The following is a 21,593-nucleotide window of genomic DNA, read 5'->3' as shown; positions in this document are numbered from 1 at the left end:
TTTCTATGTCGGAAGCACTGCCAAATTAAGGTCACTGCCAAACTAAGCAACTTCCTATTGGTCAACACTGCAAATTTGCATGCACCAAAATTTGAAATTCGTGTATTGAAAATCTTCTCCGCTGGATGTCCATCAGGCGAAATTCTTGATCATGCAGATTCCCATTGAGATGATTGCATTTTGTCTGTAATTTTGCTGTGGAAAGGTAAGTATGACTGCGCCTTTAATTTTGAGAGTAAATAAGCACAATACACAATTCAAATTAAAAAGCTTTATTACCCACAGCTTTTTACAGTGTACAGGTGTAGTGCATTAAGCTTTAATGTGTAAACTACTCAGCAACTTCACTGGAGGGACAAATAGTGTACTCAGCATTGCAACTTATACTTACATAAATTATTAAATATCTTATTTGGCAAGACTATACAACTGGGTAGGATAAAATAGAGAAGTCAGTGTGTATCATTTGCCCACTACACTATGAGATACTGGATGAAGGAACACTGCACAAGTAACAAAATATTCATCTGTTCAGAATGGCATGAACTCTGCATTATACAAGCAGCCTTTGATAACACAAAATAACAATAGATCATTTGTGAAAGATAGGAATGTACACAAAAATATGGGGAATAAGTACACAAGGGCGGACCATCTACAGCATGAATGATAACCATTACTGCAAGAGCACAGATGCACAATCCCACTCAGAATGAGGCAACGTGGATGGTTACGGCATGGTTGTGCTAACTCCTTTTCATTTCATCATCCACCCCAAGCTTCAAGGTACACATTTTCTTATATTTAAAGGGATTGGTTACCCAAAAAGAAAAATTATGTCATCATTTACTCACCCTATGTCGTTCCGAACTGGTACGCCCCATTTTGTGTTCCACATAGGATAGAAAGACATATGGGTTTGGAACAACATGAGGGTAAGTAAATGATGACAGAATCATCATTTTTGGGAGAATGATCCCTTTAACTTCGCATTCTTTTCCCACATTATGGTTTAGGTGATATTTACTAGTACTAACAAATAGGAAAATTACCAACTCAACACAGTGTATGGCAAATTTTTTGTTTGTAAAATATTTCAAAAGAATGTAAACAATACCATATAAGCCTAGAGCCAAACATATTTGGCAGCTCCAATGTTACATAACAGCAAAAATACAAAAATGTGCTTGCATTTTTTCCACTGTAGTGAATCACTGGTAGTGTGAGCATATATGGTGTTGGCTGGACACAAACCATGCACAAGAGAATGAGTCGGCACTGAAGATACCATGAAGAATACATCCATGCACATGTCAAGAGAAATACATGAAGCATGGACTGAAAGCACATCATGCACGCAACAATGCAAAAATATGAAATAATCCTCAAGACAGAACAATGGCCATCTTTGATTGCCTCCACAACGTTTCTCATTTCTCAGACTGTAACCTGTTGGAGCAGAATCATGAAAATACAATTTAAAAGGAAAACTTTAATAAATAATGTGAAAATTTTCTTTTTGGGGTGAACTACTCCTTTAAGCACAAAACTTCCTGATTTCTACTAGCCTTTGGCAATCTACAGTGTTCTATTATTTAAGCACTGCAATTAAACGAAAATGTTTTTGAGGTCTAGACAAAGGTATAGGGAAATGGCCTGTCTAACCATTCCTTAGTAAAGTGCAATATTTACGTGTAGTGCCTACGAAAGGGCAGGCAGTGAGTCAGAGGGTCAGCATGAAAGAGACTGTTGATTAGTCCCTGCTGTAGTGTTAAACAGCACCAGATGTTGATCTGTTAAGACATACTCAGTGCACGTGTCCTCATTTAGTAATGCACTATACAGTAACTAATAATGCACCTCACACTAACCTTCAATGTGTGGACAATACCAAGAGGCAATTAGAAAAAAATAGAGTAAATGCCCCTCTCTAGATACTTTAAATGCTTACAAGGGATTTCCTCATTTGGTGAAGCAGGTTTACATGTTCTGTAACTTGATTAGCAGCTTCTCAAGGTAGAAGTATACTTTAAAAGTATACTTGTGTTTTTTAGTAACTTGGCAACAAACATCACTTCTTTAGTAACCAAAACAAATTGTTTTGTTAGGGTTTATCATTCACAAGCATTGGATCATGTACACTCTAATTGTAGTGTTTGGTGTAAACAATTCATTTCAATAGCATATTTACTGAACCAACGTATGCAGAATGATTTTAAACCAAAGAATATTCAGTATATAGCTACAGGATTTTTTATTTTTATTTTTTTTTTAATACTAATTATGGCCTTATTGTCCTGAAATAATGATTGGAAAAAAATGTGACTCACAACAGGGGAATGTGAAAGTTAATATTTGTTGACAGATTCTTTAAACAGCAGCGTTTGATAAGTGTCTCTCTAATTACAGTGAGATTAATCAACTGAACAATATTTTTAAATCGTTATGACTGGTATCCAAGTGTTGTTGCCAAAAATGTGCTCAACAGGGCAAATATGATAATGAAATAATTGTCATAATTACTCTTTGTTATGTGTAATGTAATACCAACCAGAAACCCGGAGCAGTGGTGGATTGCTTGGCTGTTCCCTAAAACAAATGGAAACATCACCCTAAATGTGAGGTATGGAGGTGACATAAGCTTTCCTGCAGCAATGGGGATTCCTTAACATAACAACTACTCATCCGTCTTTTGTGTAGGAAAACTATGGCAGGGTGTGGCAGCAAAACACATGGGTAGGCATCAGCGATGGCGCACCAAACGAGTGATATGCAGTCTAACCTCAAAGAAAACAACGTGACAACAAAAAAGCGAGGTGAAAGCAAGCAAAAAGTACTTTTGGTCATGGCATGCAACACACACACTTGAACAAACGGCTCTTAGATTACTTCAGTTGTTTGTGTGGTGCCCCCTGGGTGGCCACGGGTGCATAAGCAATACACAACACATAAACACATTCCACTGGCGATGCCTGTATGTTTGGCAGATACAATGCAGATCACTGTAAAAGTGACTGGAAACTTCATCGTTTTAATGGCTGACAGATGACAGCAGTGTGTGATTGTGATTTATGCCTGTTCTAGAAGCCACTGGAACAGGCTCTTGTGGCTGTGCCGCACGTCTCCTGTCTCAGGGTCTTCTTCATTGTGGCATTCTTCAAAGTATCTCAGCAGAGCCTGCAGGAGCTCCCCGACCCTGAACTCTCTCTCCCTCAGCCTTTGAGCCATGGCTGGCAGCTGGAGACAGAGGAAAAACAGACATAAAATGAAGCTACACATTTGAATCTGAAACACCATGATAGATACTAATAGTCCTGGGCAAATATAGCTACAAAAATGTACATTTTTCAGATTTTTGGCAATATTCAATATATAATAGGGCTGTGAATCAATACATTTTTTTTAACTAATTAAATCGCACATTTCTCTGCGATTTATTACGATTAATCACGATTAAATTATGGTACCAAGATACATTACAACAAACATTAAAAGTCATCATAAATATATTTATAAATAATATAAATATATACTTTGTCTCAAAGAACTTGCAAGAAACTGGTTAGACATAATTTATTTTAATTATTTAAATATATACATGATAAAATGTACTGATTTTTTTGTTTTGTTTGCTTTTTGCAGATAGAGTTAATTAGACACATTTTTTACAGGTAATAATCTTTGATACAAATATATGTATACAGTACATGCCATAAAATCTTTGGACATGCTGTAGTTAAAAGCAAAATCTTCTGCCATTTCACAGTGGACTTTTTAAATAATAGGATCAAATGGGCAGATTCAATTCATATCAAAATTTATTGGCAAGAGAAACTTAAGTGTACATTGCCAATTCATTATTAGACACTATATATAAAGATATAAAACGTATTGAATGCTGAAGTTTAATTTGCTGAAGTTTAAAATATCAAAACAATTATTTTCTCTGGCTGCAGCTTGCTGAACGGCCACGTACTTCAGTCACTACCGCACATACGCTGGGTCTCCCTCTGGCGGTTTCGCTTTTAAAACTGGTTCAGATGAAAGTCAGTGAGCGCTTTCTTGCAATGCGAAGATATATGGCAGCTTGCCCATATCACTCGCCCGCTTGCGGGTGAGGTCTTCATTCTCCTTATAATAAATCCGCTCCCGTGTTTATTATGCCCAGGACATGCGTCGTGCACAATGAATAAGCGTGCACTGCTCCACACAATCAGCATTTGTGTGAGGATGTGCAGTTGAGTCGAGCGTGTACCTCCTGAAAATGTATATATGCCAATGTTGGGGGAAAGTGGGGAAAAACATTAGTGAAGTTTCGCCCATTGTACAAAAGTGCCTGGGTTTGTTCCTGGCAGGCAGATGATGCCCTAACCCTGCCCCCACCCTAATAGAAGCCTCTAAGGCAGAGTAGCCTGCCAGGAACAACTCGGAACACCTTTCTCCTGTTGCGTGACGTTTCATTCATTCATTTTATAAGTCGCTTTTCCTAAGCAGGATCGCGGGGTAGTGCTGGAGCCTATTCCAGCTGTCTCTGGGTCGAAGGCAGGGGAACAACCTGGACAGGTGACCAGTCCATCACAGGGCAGCACACACAGACATACACATTCACACCTACGGGCAATTTAGAGTCGCCAATTTACCTGAACTGTATGTCTTTGGAATGTGGGTGAAACCGGAATGTACATATACCTGGAGGAAACCCAAGCAAACACAGGGAGAACATGCAAACTCCTCAGAAATGCCGCCATGTCTGATCCCGGAACCTTCTTTCTGTGAGGTGACAGTGATAACCACTGAGCTGCCCAAGCGTGACATTTCAGGAAGTTAATTTTTTTTTTTTTACATGTTTTATATATATATATATATATATATATATATGTGTACAGTTGTGCTCAAAAGTTTGCATATCCTTGGAGATTTGGTAATATATGTACCATTTTTAAAGAAAACATGAGTGAGCAGGCAAAACACATTTCTTTTATTTCTTATGAGATTTATATTCAACTGTAAGTTATAACAGGATGGCACAATCATAAAACAAAACGTGGCAACCCTTTAGCATCAATGACAGCGTGCAGTCATTTGTAATAGTTGTCTATGAGGCCCCAAATTCTTGCAGGTGGTATAGCTGCCCATTCGTCTTGGCAAAATACCTCCAGGTCATGCAAAGTCTTTGGTCGTCTTGCATGAACCAGTCCGGAGACTGTGATGGCCACTCCAGAACCTTCACCTTTTTCTACTGTAACCACTGGAGGGTCAACTTGGCCTTGTGTTAGGGTCATTGTCATGCTGGAAAGTCCAAGAGCGTCCCATGCGCAGCTTTCGTGCAGAAGAATGCAAACTGTCTGCCAGCATTTTCTGATAACATGCTGCATTCATCTTGCCATAAATTTTCACAAGATTCCCTGTGCCTTTAGAGCTCAAACACCCCCAAAACATCAGTGAGCCACCACCATGCTTCACAGTGGGGGTGGTATTCTTTTCACTATAGGCCTTGTTGACCCCTCTCCAAACATATAGTTGTGAACATAAAGCTCTGTTTTGGTCTCATCACTCCAAATTACAGTGTGCCAGAAGCTGTGAGGCGTGTCAAGGTGTTGTCGGGCATATTGTAACTGGGCTTTTTTGTGGCATTGGCGCAGTAAAGGCTTCTTTCTGGCAACTTGACCATGCAGCTCATTTTTGTTCAAGTATCATCGTATTGTGCTCCTTGAAACAACCACACCGTCTTTTTCCAGAGCAGCCTGTTTTTCTCCTGACGTTACCTGTGGGTTTTTCTTTGTATCCCGAACAATTCTTCTGGCAGTTGTGGCTGAAATCTTTCTTGGTCTACCTGACCTTGGCTTGGTATCAAGAGATCCCCAAATTTTCCACTTCTTAATAAGTGACAGGACAGTACTGACTGGCATTTTCAAGTCTTTGGATATCTTTTTATATCCTTTTCCATCTTTATAAAGTTCCATTACCTTGTTACGCAGGTCTTTTGACAGTTCTTTTCTGCTCCCCATGGCTCAGTATCTAGCCTACTCAGTGCATCCACGTGAGAGCTAACAAACTCATTGAATATTTATACAAAGACACTAATCGCAATTTAAAAAGCCACAGGTGTGGGAAATTAACCTTTAATTGTGTGTGTCTGTAACAAGGCCAAACATTCAAGCCATTTGGGTGATTTCTGTTATCATTATGATTTAAAAAGGAGACAAACAACTATGCGACAATAAATGGCTTCATATGATCCTTATATAAAAGACAGTTTATTTGCATGATTTGTCATATTTTCAAAATCAATGCCAAAATTCACAATTTCTGCCAGGTATGCAAACTGTGTGTGTGTGTGGGTGTGTGTGTGTGTGTGAAATATATATATATATATATGAACAAATATTTGTATTTTATTATTAGGAACAAATGGCAAGTAGATATTTAATAAATTTATTATAAAGCGGATGTTAAAAAGTCTGGCAAGGGAACAAGCCCAAAATGGTGAAATTCTTGTAAATTTCACATTTAAACACACAAACTTTTAACACACAAAAAATACTGTAGGAAAAAGTTATTGAAGAGACACAATTAAAGGTTTAATGCTATTATAATCCACCTATTAAAAATGAAATATTATGTATTATATATAAATTATGATTTTTAGAGGATAGAAACGTTCCCCTTATGAAAGAATTACCCAAGAGTGAATTATTATAATGGTAACACACAATGTGAAAAAAGTCTGACCTGCTGGAGCTCTTGAGCAGAGTAATGGCTCAGCTGCATTAAAGGCAGATCAGCAATAGAGGCGGCTATCCACTGGAGCACTGCTGTCAGCTGGGGGTCCAGAGTCCGGCCGTTCACATCTGTACTGACCACCAGCAGAGCTCTTTCTGCCTGCCCATGTTCCCTCTCCACTCGCACTGCTCCTGCATGGAGAAAATACACACAATTTAATCCATACATACACACAAACCACAAACACCACTATCACAGCAAATAGCCTACTTCAGCAAAGCAGTTTCCCACGCTCACTCTGTAAACCAGGCCAGACATAGAACTGAGCCGGAGCTCATCTGTTGACCCACACGGAGCCGCTCTGACAGTCAGGGGACTCAGGGACGTCAATAAATAGCAATGTGGCTTTGATGACTGCGTGCCAATGGTGCTCAGCCAAGTAAGACCACTTGACATGAGTGGCAGTACAAATATAAGGGTGGATTTTAGTCTACAGTTCAGGATTTAGTACCAGTAGAGGTTAGAACAACAGACCACAGAATACAAACGAGGGATGGGAATCTTTAGGCACCTAACGATTTGACTTGATATGGACTCAGGGCGTCACAATCTCATTCAAAAACAATTCTAAATCCATCTTGGTTTTTTAGCAGCAGTTAGCAGAGGGGCATGTTGTCAAATTCTGTGTAAAGACCCCATATAAAAGCCAAACTAAAGAACTTTATGTCTGACCTGCCAACAGAAATAGAAAAAAGCATGTCTCATAAACAAGTATCTGAGGCAGCTCTGGGGCTTTTGTTACATGTAAATGAAATGTCAAATCAGGGCATCTTGTTTTCTGGCTGCATACGAGAATGATCAACTTTTGAGCATGTGATAGACTGTGTATCGCAATTGTGATTCCTACTGCATGTAAATACCAACCTAGTCTCATAGAATGAATGTACATTTTTGCAACTGCCTTTTATGTGCCGCTCTCTATGTTTTGCTGCAGTTTTTTGGTGAAATTATCGCTAGAGGTGTCAGACAAATCACGAGTACAATAGCTGATTATGACTTTATAAACACTTATTTTTCACACTATTACTCACACTGCTATATTATGATATCAACACACTTTTACTATAATGCATCATTTGAAGCTTGTTTTAGAGACCCACCTATATTCACTTATTCCAATGTGATTAGCTTCCACGGTATCTCACCTGATAAGAGTTTTGGACTTTGAACCTGAAAGACTGCGGTTCCAGACCAGTAATGCACGCAAACTGACACTTGAGACAAAAGTGTCTTAGAAGTGACATTAAATTACGTGGTTGCTACATAAAATGTGCTTTTCATGTCAAATTTGCTTTAAAAAACATTCGGTTAGGTTTAGGTAGTGGTAAAGGTAAAGATGTCTGTTTTTTCACCCCTCATGTATCATTTAGGACACTATTGGTTAGGTTTAGGCTAAAGTTTTAGGTTAGGGAGGTATGTTTTACTCATTAAAACATCCATCTAAAATTCACCTTACAAACCCCGTCTAATTACAACATAATTTCACTTGCTTTTGGCATCCCCCGCTGGACATTTCACTAGGAAACTGCACCAAAATGCGTAATACAGCACTTAATTTTGGGTTGCAAAAATGTTGCCATGGTCACATAAATTTCAGGTTTGGTAAATACATATTTCCCTTAAATATAGAGTTGTTTGGCTGTTTTCTTTAAGATGTTGTTTAATAAAGATCCGCCTTTTTGTTCTTGATGGCTCTTGAATTATTCTGAAGGCTCCCGTGTATGTTTGTTTGCACAGTGTAAGTGCAACTTTTCGTGGTTTTCTATGCCATTGCAGATGTGCCCCACATGCAATCTGTGTTTTGTCCCACGCATGCTTTTCAATTACCAAAATTAATAATGAATTTGAATTCTAATTATATATATTTTGTGGATCAATCAGGAATCATCCGAATACAGAATTTGTGTTTTGTGCTTGCTATTTACCACCCGAATCGTCCTTGGTCTCTGCTTCCTTCTCTTCAGTGTAGTCGCTGTAGGGTGAAAAATATTACAGCTGTAAGAGAATGCTACTGCCAGACTAAAGGGAAATGTACTACAAACCACAAGCAAAAGGGGCCACATGAATGAGTGCAACAGCTCCCAACATTCCCATTTCTCATATGAACCTAATCCACAATCATATTTCAGCTAGATATGAAAAACTTGTGGAGTTGAAAAATAATTAAATGATTGATTTGACTCCATTTTAATGGATAATTTTGCCTTTTCTTGATGGCTTTGACTAAAAAATGGATTTTAATGGACACAGTGCTAAGAGGTAAACTATAATTTATCTATAATCTATATTTGTTTTTAGTATTAAATCCAGAGAATGCTGACATAGACAAGGGCAACAGATGCAATTATCACTCCTGTTTTTAAACAATCCCATTGTAATTTCCTCAGACATAATTTTCCAGTGTCTGATGTGATGAATTATAAAGTGATCTCTGTTGACAATGTAAAGAGTGAGTCATGTTGTACTCAAATGTACATGATTCATGTGGACAAGAGTTCATATGAAAATTAGGGGCAGGGACATCTTTGATTCACTCAAGCAGGGAGTATGCGGCAAGGATAGATAGTTCATTCTCTAGTAAAAACATCACAAAACACTTGTGAAGTGAATGACCCCCCACACCCACCCCCTCCACGCACACACACACTTCCTACACCTACAATTCTACCAACATATACACAAAGATTCAATTGACTAATCCTATATAATATCAACTACAAAATGAAGAACAACACAGAGGCATTTGTTAAATGGTGGTGTCTAAAAGGTAAAATCTGACATATTCACAAAGACATATTTTCAGCACTTGCTGATAAAAAGTTACATGACAACATGCAGTCGCAAGCAGAGCAAGCCAACGCTGTCTATGCTATGCCTTCTTCCATAGACCAACCTGTCTGATGGAGAGAAGGACAAATGTTCTTCATAAACCTCGCCTTCTAAACCCAGACTGCTCCAGCTACTGCTGTTTCCATTACTGCTGGGGGAGAGAAGAGAGGACGACACACTACAATATAATTTCACTGTCATCTAGTGGCATCTGTGGCTGTCATATCATCTAGTATACCTACCAGGAGGAAATACTTAAAGGTAATACTTACTAGGGGTACATGATAGGTAGAGCTAGTGAATATAGATAATATATTTTGATGATATTCAATATGTCTTGATGTTTGTCTTGATAAGTGTTTTTCCTGAAATGGTTCTTTTTTTAAATCAGAGAAACCATCATTCCAACCGAACAGCCATAGCACATGCAAACAATCAGAGTCTGGATCAGAATTTTGAATAGATTCACTTAAATGAGAAATTTGAACTAACTTGAATCGAATTTACCTCAAAGAGTGCTTTTATACTGCTGTTTAAACAGAGATGCCATTAAAACATGTCTTTACACTCTGATCCTCACAAGTTGTGAGTCATCAAAGGATACCAAAAGTAGTCTTAATGACCAAATAAAGTCCATTAAAATCATTGCAATATTCTCCATGTACTGTATATGGCCTGCAAAATTCTTGCAAATATATTGTGAATATTCAATATACAGGTGCATCTCAATAAATTAGAATGTCGTGGAAAAGTTCATTTATTTCAGTAATTCAACTCAAATTGTGAAACTCGTGTATTAAATAAATTCAATGCACACAGACTGAAGTAGTTTAAGTCTTTGGTTCTTTTAATTGTGATGATTTTGGCTCACATTTAACAAAAACCCACCAATTCACTATCTCAAAAAATTAGAATATGGTGACATGCCAATCAGATAATCAACTCAAAACACCTGCAAAGGTTTCCTGAGCCTTCAAAATGGTCTCTCAGTTTGGTTCACTAGGCTACACAATCATGGGGAAGACTGCTGATTTGACAGTTGTCCAGAAGACAATCATTGACACCCTTCACAAGGAGGGTAAGCCACAAATATTTATTGCCAAAGAAGCTGGCTGTTCACAGAGTGCTGTATCCAAGCATGTTAACAGAAAGTTGAGTAGAAGGAAAAAGTGTGGAAGAAAAAGATGCACAACCAACCAAGAGAACCGTAGCCTTATGATTGTCCAGCAAAATCGATTCAAGAATTTGGGTGAACTTCACAAGGAATGGACTGAGGTTGGGGTCAAGGCATCAAGAGCCACCACACACAGACATGTCAAGGAATTTGGCTACAGTTGTCGTATTCCTCTTGTTAAGCCACTCCTGAACCACAGACAACGTCAGAGGCGTCTTACCTGGGCTAAGGAGAAGAAGAACTGGACTGTTGCCCAGTGTTCCAAAGTCCTCTTTTCAGATGAGAGCAAGTTTTGTATTTCATTTGGAAACAAAGGTCCTAGAGTCTGGAGGAAGGGTGGAGAAGCTCATAGCCCAAGTTGCTTGAAGTCCACTGTTAAGTTTCCACAGTCTGTGATGATTTGGGGTGCAATGTCATCTGCTGGTGTTGGTCCATTGTGTTTTTTGAAAACCAAAGTCACTGCACCCGTTTACCAAGAAATTTTAGAGCACTTCATGCTTCCTTCTGCTGACCAGCTTTTTAAAGATGCTGATTTCATTTTCCAGCAGGATTTGGCACCTGCCCACACTGCCAAAAGCACCAAAAGTTGGTTAAATGACCATGGTGTTGGTGTGCTTGACTGGCCAGCAAACTCACCAGACCTGAACCCCATAGAGAATCTATGGGGTATTGTCAAGAGGAAAATGAGAAACAAGAGACCAAAAAATGCAGATGAGCTGAAGTCCACTGTCAAAGAAACCTGGGCTTCCATACCACCTCAGCAGTGCCACAAACTGATCACATCCATGCCATGCCGAATTGAGGCAGTAATTAAAGCAAAAGGAGCCCCTACCAAGTATTGAGTACATATACAGTAAATTAACATACTTTCCAGAAGGCCAACAATTCACTAAAAATGTTTTTTTAATTGGTCTTATGATGTATTCTAATTTTTTGAGACAGTGAATTGGTGGGTTTTAGTTAAATGTGAGCCAAAATCATCACAATTAAAAGAACCAAAGACTTAAACTACTTCAGTCTGTGTGCATTGAATTTATTTAATACACGAGTTCCACAATTTGAGTTGAATTACTGAAATAAATGAACTTTTCCACGACATTCTAATTTATTGAGATGCACCTGTATATCATCCAGCCCTTATGAGAAGTCTACTATGTCGAATGAAAACATACCTGATCAATACAGCATTTGGGGGCATAAAAACTCACTTCTGCTACAAATCCATCTAAAACTGTCTATGGAGTTTTTTTTTGTCTTTTTTAAAGACATCTGTTTTCAGAAACAATGAGGACTTTTGGAGTACACAGTGATCTATTGAGGAATTGGTTACACTAGAAACACTGCCTCAAGCCGACAACCACAACTTTCATAAATTTTGTGATACCTTCATGGTATCTTTGGCTGTCAAAAACAATGGTTGCTCATACTGGATATATTAGTATGTTGATCAAATTTGGTCCCATTAAGACATAAGAGCCAAAAATAATCCAAAACAATGCCTGCCTTTGAAAGACAAGACCGTACAAGTCAGTTGTCATCTTTTGAAGCCAAAGACAGCTATATTTTATTAAGGGCGAAAAGCAATACCCCTAAATGCCTGTTTGGAAACCGCCCTAGGTATTCCACAGCAAATTTGGACAATGGTGATATAATCGGAATCTTTGACTTCAAAGAAACCATTAAACAGTTTTTGTACAAATATATATGTGTACACACTGGTAGCCAAAAGTTTGGAATAATGTACAGATTTTGCTGTTTCGGAAGGAAATTGTTACTTTCAAAAATAAGTGGCATTCAACTGATCAGAAAGTATAGTCTGGACATTAGTGATGTAAAAAACAGCACCATCACTATTTGAAAAAAGTCATTTTTGATCAAATCTAGACAGGTCCCATTTCCAGCAGCCATCACTCCAACACCTTATCCTTGAGTAATCATGCTAAATTGCTAATTTGGTACTAGAAAATCACTTGCCATTATATCAAACACAGTTGAAAGCTATTTGGTTCATTAAATTAAGCTTAACATTGTCTTTGTGTTTGTTTTTGAGTTGCCACAGTATGCAATAGTCTGGCATGTCTTAAGGTCAATATTAGATCAAAAATGACAAAAAAGAAACAACTTTCTCTAAAAACTCGTCAGTCAATCATTGTTTTGAGGAATGAAGGCTATACAATGCTTGAAATTGCCCCAAAAAAACTGAAGATTTCATACAAAGGTGTACACTACAGTCTTCAAAGACAAAGGACAACTGGCTCTAACAAGGACTGAAGGAGATGTGGAAGGCCCAGATGTACAACTAAACGAGGGTAAGAGTCCCTATGTAACGTTTAATGTGTGTGTTCATGTAGTTCATGTCTTTTATTTTGAAAAGTTTAGTTCCTGTTTCATGTCGTGTGTTCCCTAGTCATGTGATGTCCTGTTTTCCCTCCATGTTCATGTGTCTTGTTTTCATTGGTTTATTGTTTGATTATCTTGTTTAGAGTTCTGTTTGTTCATTAGTTATGTTCTCCCATGTCCAAGTATTTAAGCCCTCATGTTTTCCATTGTCCTTTGTCAAGTATTGTAGATGTTTGGTAATAGTGTGTCATGTCAAGCCATGTTTATGTCAAGTTTTAAGTCATGTTTATGTTTCACATTTGTAATTAGGTTTTTTTTTTTGGATCTCATGTTTGTCAATAAAATTGCACTTGGGTTCTTCACATCTTCGTCATTGCCAGTGTCAGCAGTGTGTATGTATATATATATATATGTATTTCTTTAGCAATGAGTCATAGGCTTCCCGAATCAAGAATCTTAACTGATAAAACTTAGACCAAACATGAGAATTCAGACCAGATATCTCAGTTGAAAAACAAACACACCTGCAAATGTTCAAAAAATGGACAAAAACACTTTGAAAACAAACTTATAAAATGTCTGATATTTGACACTGACTCAGTTTTACCACTTTATTGAAAAACAAACTCTCCATATTGCTTTGAGGGTTTGCAAAGGTAAAACCATTGGAAATGCAGTCAATCCTTTGTAATTTTCCCTTTTTCACAATGGTTAGAGCCACATGCTTGTGAAAGGTGCAGTAGAAAGAAAGTAGAGTGTTCTGAATGGGAGTGTGGTATATTAGTCAACCAGTAATGCTTTCACAAAAATTTTAAAATAACTGCTCAAATTCTACAGCTTGTGTATATCTTGTGGTGGGACCTGTTCACCTGTCACTTAGATGGTGAAAGCTGCTGCTCTCATCTGGGTGGTCTTCTTCAAAGCTCAAATTGGACCAGCTACCAAGACTGTCATCCCCAACACTCAAACTGAGCTGCTGACTCTCAGTTGATTCTGTCACATTGATACCCTCTCTCCTAGGAGTACTGAAATATAGAAAGTAGCCAATCATGACCAATCAAGCCACTGACAAAAAAAAAAAAAGTTTCAAAATCCAGGAAATTCAATTTTCTTGAGTAATTGATGAGCAATTTTACCACAGAGCCAAATAATTAAATTTATATGTGAAAGATGTGTCATTTTACCCAAGGTTGACCATTTGGCAGATGTTGGATAATGCAGATGTCATAATCTCTGTGGTGAGGCTTTCTGCAAAGCTTACGCCATCATGACCAATCCCACTGTCTGCATTCAGGCTGGAGCAGCTCAGTTCATTTTTTGCTTTCTCAATTGCACTGGACACCATTTCCTCAGCAAAAGCAGATCTCTTATCCAAATCAATGTGAATTCTAGGAATTTCCAGCCTGGTCACTGCATCAGAATCCTGTTGCCTCCTTTTTTTCAGTCCCTGGAAACTGCGACGACCTTCTCTACTGCAAAACAGGCAATCTCGACCATGGCAGTATCGGCAGGCTTCATAAGCCTCTGCCAGCTTATCTGTGAAAGAATTCAGTTCTTGTGCCCTCCTGTCCCCGGCAGCCTGAAAAAATCCCGGGCCCAGTGTCATTTCCAAAGTGTCATCGACAATTTTCCTGGCATAATGTTCAATCACTTGCATGACACCGTTGTTGCATTTGCTGTCATTCAGGCTGCCAGTGCTATGATACAGCCTGTTAGTCTCTGTGTTAGGTAAAAGAGAGCATGAAAATTTGCTTTTTATTACATTTTCTGGTAAGTCCCCTACGTTGGATTTCCTGTAGAGGCAAGAATCAGTGAGAGATTTTGGCAGTCTAACTGATGACATTCGAAGCTTTCGTGTAACGTCACATGTGATGTTGTAGGCCAGTGACTCTGCGAAGTTCACAAGTTCTACATATTCATTACTGCTCATGTCTTGACCATCTTGACAAGCACATGGCAGGGAATCACAAGAGGATCCATCTTTTCCATGAGTAAGTACTGAAGACTTAGATATGGGAATTTGAGAAGCCTCGTTGCTGCGATCATTGTGTAGACGCCTAGAGGAGTGAAGCCTCAATGGGGATCTCTGCTTTATTTTTCGTGCTGCATGAGCCAGGCCTGATTTAATCGATCGATACGCCAAACGAGTGGCATACTGATCCAGTATAAGCTCTCGGTTGCCTCCCTCTTTCTTCAGGACCTTAATAATGTGTCCTGCATATTCATCAGTGACACTTTCACAGCTTGGATACTCTGATGACATCCCACTGGAACCGCCACTCTGAGAGTTATGGACTGATGCTTGGACATCACCAGACCATTGATGAGCCAAGCTTCCCAGAAGGGAGTCTTTGTAATCTCCACCCTGACACTTGTCCACAAAGCTTGCAGATCCTCCTTTTATTGTTTTGTGATGACAGTGGGTTGAGCTCATCATCCTCTTTACATCATTGATGACTTCTCCAGCTACTTCACCAGCGTACGTCCACAAAGAATTCAACGTCTGCTCTGAAAACTGTGCGCTATGCAAGGCAATGCTGCCTTTGCTTTCATCGCCAACAGGATTTTTTACCTCTCCAAAACTTAGTGTGTCCATCTCAGTTGCCATGGAAACAATGTGGCACGCTAAACGCTCAGCATAATGGAGCGCACCCCTCTCAATCACTCTGTTCCTTACATAAGGGCTCAGCTTCACCTGGGAGTTTCTGGAATGAGGGCCATCTTCCCGGTCATCCTCATCATCTTCATTGCTACCAGCTTCTTCAGAAAGAGACCTAATGAGCTTTATCACAAAATCTACTTTGTCTGAAACTGAACCTGCTTCATTGGAGTCGGTGGCAGGTGGGTAATAAGGGGTGGGTGGAGGGGTTGCAGGAGAGAATTCTTTTGCAAGTTTACCTTTGAGCTTTTTGGAGAAATGTTTGATCCGTTTCTCACTGTGCTCGTCTGATGGCTGCTGAGGGCTTGAGGGTGGAGTGCTTGGAGTTTCAACTGATTTCATTCCAGAGTTGCTGCTAAAGAGCTCCTCTACACCTACCTTTCTACCACCACAGGAGGACACTGCAAAACTGGGCACTTCTAGTGTGTCCCTTCTCGTGACAGGACGGACTTCTGAAGTGGGTTTGGAGACTGGAAGTATACTTTTGGCTAGTTCTGAGTCACATGTGCCCTTTGACACCAAGTGAGAGGGAGCTCTCTGAGCTTGTGAACTCTGTGTTGATTTGTTATGTGATTTAACCGGTCCATGGCTTGGAGAGGATATATGCGCAGCTATCGTTTTGCTCAGAAAGTCTGCGCAATCCTCCACTTTTTTCTTTACTTTTGTTGAAGAATGCATAAGATCGAATGCTTCACCTACTATGGTGTCCACCATATTGCCAGAGAAGTTCTGAAAAGTCTTGCCAATTGAGGGTTTGCTACAATCACTTTCAGTGGATGGATTGCCAACAATTTCCTCATCATTAGCATCCTGTTTTTTTGCAGGACCTGGTAATGGTTCAGACTGAGTTGCAGCAGAAGTATCTGAGGTTGAAGCATCCCCTTGGCAACAAATGGTTCTTTTACGGCTGGTCTGACATGTGGGACCAATACTGGATTTATACTGAAGTTCTTCAAAGTTTTGTACATGAGATATGACCTGGCCTGCCACAGGTACTGGAACACAACTGGCCATACCTGACACACAATACAAGGCTTTCTTGACTGTGCAACCATCCTGCTCTTGGTTACCAGCCTCTACTAGAGCCTGAGATCCAGGATAGCTGGTCTGGGCACTGCAGGTCTTTGTAATTAGAGAAGTATCTTCAGCACTTACATAGCATATGTTATCTACTGACATGCTGATAGCTGCCTGTGTAGTGAAAGTCACATCAGCTTGTGAGAGCTCTATAAAAGCCTCTTGGAGAACTGACTCTGAAAGGTCAGAAGCATAGGAAGAAACCACTTCCTCCTCTTGTTCGATAGACCAGTCACTTGGTGTGAGAGGTGTAGAGGGATGTGAAAATTGGCAAACCTCCATAATTCCTTCAAACACTAACTCCTCAGCAAGATCTGCTGCAAATCGAGTGACAGTGTTGTTAAAAATCTGCTTTTTCACAAATAGAAACTCTCTGAGGGCTCCAGATATGGCTTCCCCTACTAGGAAACTGGCCAGTCCATTTATGGCACGCTCTTTTAGCACATATGCATGGCGCATGCCTATCTCATGAAAGGCCATTTGAAATACTGAAGAAGTCAGCCTTGCAGCCAGATGGCAAAGTGTAGTGGTACAGGAGGACACTCCTTTTTGCAAGTCCCTTAAGGCACTTCCCAGGCTCATTTCGACCAAGTCTGTGGCAAACTTCTGAATCCCGTCCTTCAGAGACTGTGATTTGTTGATTGTGACTGTCTCTTGAATGTCTGACAGCTTCATCAGATGCCCATTAGTGTTTTTGAACTCTTTGTGACATACACAGCTCAGGTTCTTATTAATGTTAAAATCAACAGGGGAAGAGTACCCACACACAGATCCAACGATTTCTCTTGACAGGTTATTGGCAAAGTCAGAGTAAGTTTTGTACAGCGAGCAAAGGTCCTGTGGTTTACGTAATTCTGAGCTATCACCATCAGCTTTCCAAAAATACACCAAGGACCCTCCTTCTCCCAGGGGGCTAAATGCTGATGAACTAACTGGACTGAAGAGTGGCCCACTTTCCTCACAGGGAGTTCGTGCTGGTCGTGGGGAATCTGGTGCATCGGAGTGAATACTGTATGGTGATCTTGGCTTGAGTGGAGTCGGTTTCTTGACATTGGCTGGGAGAGTTCTATGATCAAACTTGTGAGGATTCATTGCTGTGGTTGAGCACCCTCTCGACACAAATTTACATCCTGAGTTGTCAATATGCTTCTTCTCAGCTTGACCAGGGAGGGGCTGTTCTTTATGGACCATGATGTTGGAATCAAAAGTCTGGTTGAGCTCATCAAACTGATCAAAGCTGTCAAAAAATTCACTGACTTCTGAGTCAGAGTCTTCCACGCCATCCTTTAGAACAGGAATCTTGGGAAAGTCAAGTTTTGCTTTAAGACTTTTCTGATACCCAACTTCATCCAGAAATATAATAGGGCTGGGACTGGAGCAGTCGGAGTCATCTGACTCTGTGGGGGTTGTGGAGGTAGCACGTCCCTTTGGTGGACTACCAGGTTTGTACGATGTCTCTGAATCCTCAGGCCATACGGTTGACTTCAGGACAGATTCCGCCACTTCTGCAGTGGCCTTTTCCTTGCACACTGATTTTTTGGGTATGGAACTTATTATGATGTGAGATCCTGGGAAGTCTTTTAAGTGAGAGGGGGCCGTCTGGGAAGCCACATCTCTAAGGTTCCGCTGACTATGGGCACCTGCAAAAACATTTTATATGAGCTGAATTGGTTTTGAAATTAAGATGGAGATAAAAGCAGAACTAGCATTTGTTAATGTTCAGAACTTTTTCTCATAAAGCTTTTACGGTAACTAATTTGGTCACTATTGTAAAAATGCCAATGGCGGAATCCAGTTAAGTGGTGAAGGTATCTGCGTGTTCGTCTTTTTTGGCGCACGTGGTTTTGTGTCTTAAACTAGTTTGTTTAAGTTAAGACTGAATCTGACTCCATTAATAATTTTATCTGACTCCAATTAGACCTCGAATTTAGTTTAAGATTCCAGTTATTATTGATCATCAATTGAGATCAAATTTGGATACTTGATTATTCTAGTTAATTCTATACTTCTAAATTGCACTCATTCATTCGCAATCCCGTCGCTTAGGGTCTCATGCCATCCATGTACATGGACCCCACAGTCACAAACTTATCAGTTTGATCTTTAGCCAGAGGTAAAATAATACTAATACTAAAAATAATGATTACTACCGCAGCTTATCTATTTCTAATTAGTAGTTTTGCTTAGTTCTACAGATCTGTATACACTTAATTAATGTAATATTATCTCTAGACAGAGGTAAACAACTAATACTAGTTGGATAAGGCCGACCAATTTACCATTACCCAAATAGTAGTTTTGTTTAGTTCTATAGTTTCCTATTACACTTGACTAGAATAATATTAGCATTAAACAGGGGTCATGACTAGTGCTATCTGGACAAGTCGATCAATATTACATTGTGCAAGATAGTAATTTATTTAGCCTTTACAGTCTATTACATGTATTAAACCTGAGCACAGATTTACGGCAACAGGAATTTAACGTGATCTACTAAAGCCAATAATTTCAGAATAAGTCAGAATAGAATCAAGTTTAACAATTTATTAGTCAGGTAAATATGTATCAAGCCAATTACATAATCAATTCAGAAATAATCAATACAAAACATCTAATGCTTAAAGATGAATCTTAAGGGTAACAGATGCATATCTGACTTCAGCAAAATACATCGTGTAAGCACCACAGGGATTTCTGGCTACAGAAAATTCCAATGAACAAAGTGTTACATTTCCTTAAATACCCAAACCAGGGAAAACATAAACAAAGGGAATTTGGGAGTGGTTAGGTTTGGAAGTCCTGGGGTCATACTTTATAATTTAGATGAAAGACCAAGGAGGTAGGCGCACCCCCAAGCAGTGGCCAGAATTTGTCTACATTCTTAAAACTGTATTATGAGATATTATACTGTTGTGGGGATGAGACCATAGTACCAGTCGCACTGAGACCTTTCAAATGATACCAAACGTGCCTAGTTACATTTTTTGTAACCTAACAGATCTTAGGTGAGTTTGAGGTGATTTTATGCTGAAGGGGAATGAGGGAGGGGGAGAGAATGGGACAGATGTGGAAGAGCGGCATTGAGGAGTGATTTTGCAATCTTCATTCAGTGGGGTGTGATGTCTCAGGAAGAGATCCTAATTGTGAGAAAGTTCATATGTTGATTTTCTCAGCATACATTTGCTCTTTGCCTCCCTGGGGAGTTTTGCCCTTTGAATGCAAACACCTTGGCACCCCGCCTTACACTATACAGTGCATCCGGAAGGTATTCACAGCGCTTCACTTTTTCCACATTTTGTTATGTTACAGCCTTATTCCAAAATGGATTAAATTCATTATTTTCCTCAAAATTCTACAAACAATACCCCATAATGACAATGTGAAAGAAGTTTGTTTGAAATCTTTGCAAATTTATTAAAAAAAACAAAAACGAAAAAAAATAAAATAAAAATCACATGTACATAAGTATTCACAGCCTTTGCCATGACACTCAAAATTGAGCTCAGGTGCATCCTGTTTCCACTGATCATCCTTGAGATGTTTCTACAACTTGATTGGAGTCCACCTGTGGTAAATTCAGTTGACTGGACATGATTTGGAAAGGCACACACCTGTCTATATAAGGTCCCACAGTTAACAGTGCATGTCAGAGCACAAACCAAGCCATGAAGTCCAAGGAATTGTCTGTAGACCTCCGAGACAGGATTGTATTGAGGCACAGATCTGGGGAAGGGTACAGAAAAATTTCTGCAGCATTGAAGGTCCCAATGAGCACAGTGGCCTCCATCATCCGTAAACGGAAGAAGTTTGGAACCACCAGGACTCTTCCTAGAGCTGGCCGCCCAGCCAAACTGAGCGATCGGGGGAGAAGGGCCTTAGTCAGGGAGGTGACCAAGAACCCGATGGTCACTCTGACAGAGCTCCAGCGTTTCTCTGTGGAGAGAGGAGAACCTTCCAGAAGAACAACCATCTCTGCAGCACTCCACCAATCAGGCCTGTATGGTAGAGTGGCCAGACGGAAGCCACTCCTCAGTAAAAGGCACATGACAGCCCACATGGAGTTTGGCTCCAGTCACCTGAAGGACTCTCAGACCATGAGAAACAAAGATTGAACTCTTTGGCCTGAATGGCAAGTGAAATGTCTGGAGGAAACCAGGCACCGCTCATCACCTGGCCAATACCATCCCTACAGTGAAGCATGGTGTTGGCAGCATCATGCTGTGGGGATGTTTTTCAGCAGCAGGAACTGGGAGACAAGTCAGGATCGAGGGAAAGATGAATGCAGCAATGTACAGAGACATCCTTGATGAAAACCTGCTCCAGAGCGCTCTGGACCTCAGACTGGGGCGAAGGTTCATCTTCCAACAGGACAACGACCCTAAGCACACAGCCAAGATAACAAAGGAATGGCTCCGGCACAACTCTGAATGTCCTGGGTGGCCCAGCCAGAGCCCAGACTTGAACCCGATTGAACATCTCTGGAGAGATCTGAAAATGGCTGTGCACCGATGCTCCCCATCCAACCTAATGGAGCTTGAGAGGTCCTGCAAAGAAGAATGGGAGAAACTGCCCAAAAATAGGTGTGCCAAGCTTGTAGCATCATACTCAAAAAGACTTGAGGCTGTAATTGGTGCCAAAGGTGCTTCATCAAAGTATTGAGCAAAGGCTGTGAATACTTATGTACATGTGATTTATTTTTTTTTTTCATTTGTTTTTTTTAATAAATTTGCA

The 21,593-nt window shown here is 39.8% G+C and overlaps 1 protein-coding gene across 4 annotated transcripts in view; it reads right to left on the bottom strand.

Annotated features, from left to right (window-relative positions):
• Positions 1 to 256: 256 nt before the first annotated feature.
• LOC127448552 (A-kinase anchor protein 11-like) overlaps positions 257 to 21,593 on the bottom strand; it is a 31,901-nt gene continuing 10,564 nt past the window's right edge. For 2 of the 4 annotated variants that reach the window (XM_051711181.1, XM_051711183.1), the window contains 6 exons: positions 14,311 to 18,502; positions 13,996 to 14,151; positions 9,677 to 9,763; positions 8,709 to 8,755; positions 6,733 to 6,914; positions 257 to 3,237 (listed from right to left, as the gene is read on the bottom strand). In XM_051711181.1, coding sequence (XP_051567141.1) covers positions 3,070 to 3,237; positions 6,733 to 6,914; positions 8,709 to 8,755; positions 9,677 to 9,763; positions 13,996 to 14,151; positions 14,311 to 18,502 — 4,832 coding nt within the window. In that variant the 3' untranslated portion in view covers positions 257 to 3,069. The remainder of the gene's footprint in view (positions 3,238 to 6,732; positions 6,915 to 8,708; positions 8,756 to 9,676; positions 9,764 to 13,995; positions 14,152 to 14,310; positions 18,503 to 21,593) is intronic. The other 2 variants (XM_051711182.1, XM_051711184.1) reach the window with 2 other exon arrangements.

Source organism: Myxocyprinus asiaticus, chromosome 11 (assembly GCF_019703515.2).
Source record: "Myxocyprinus asiaticus isolate MX2 ecotype Aquarium Trade chromosome 11, UBuf_Myxa_2, whole genome shotgun sequence".
NCBI lineage: Eukaryota > Metazoa > Chordata > Actinopteri > Cypriniformes > Catostomidae > Myxocyprinus > Myxocyprinus asiaticus.
Note: the sequence above shows the minus strand (reverse complement) of the source record. Positions and strands in the feature narration are given on the sequence as shown.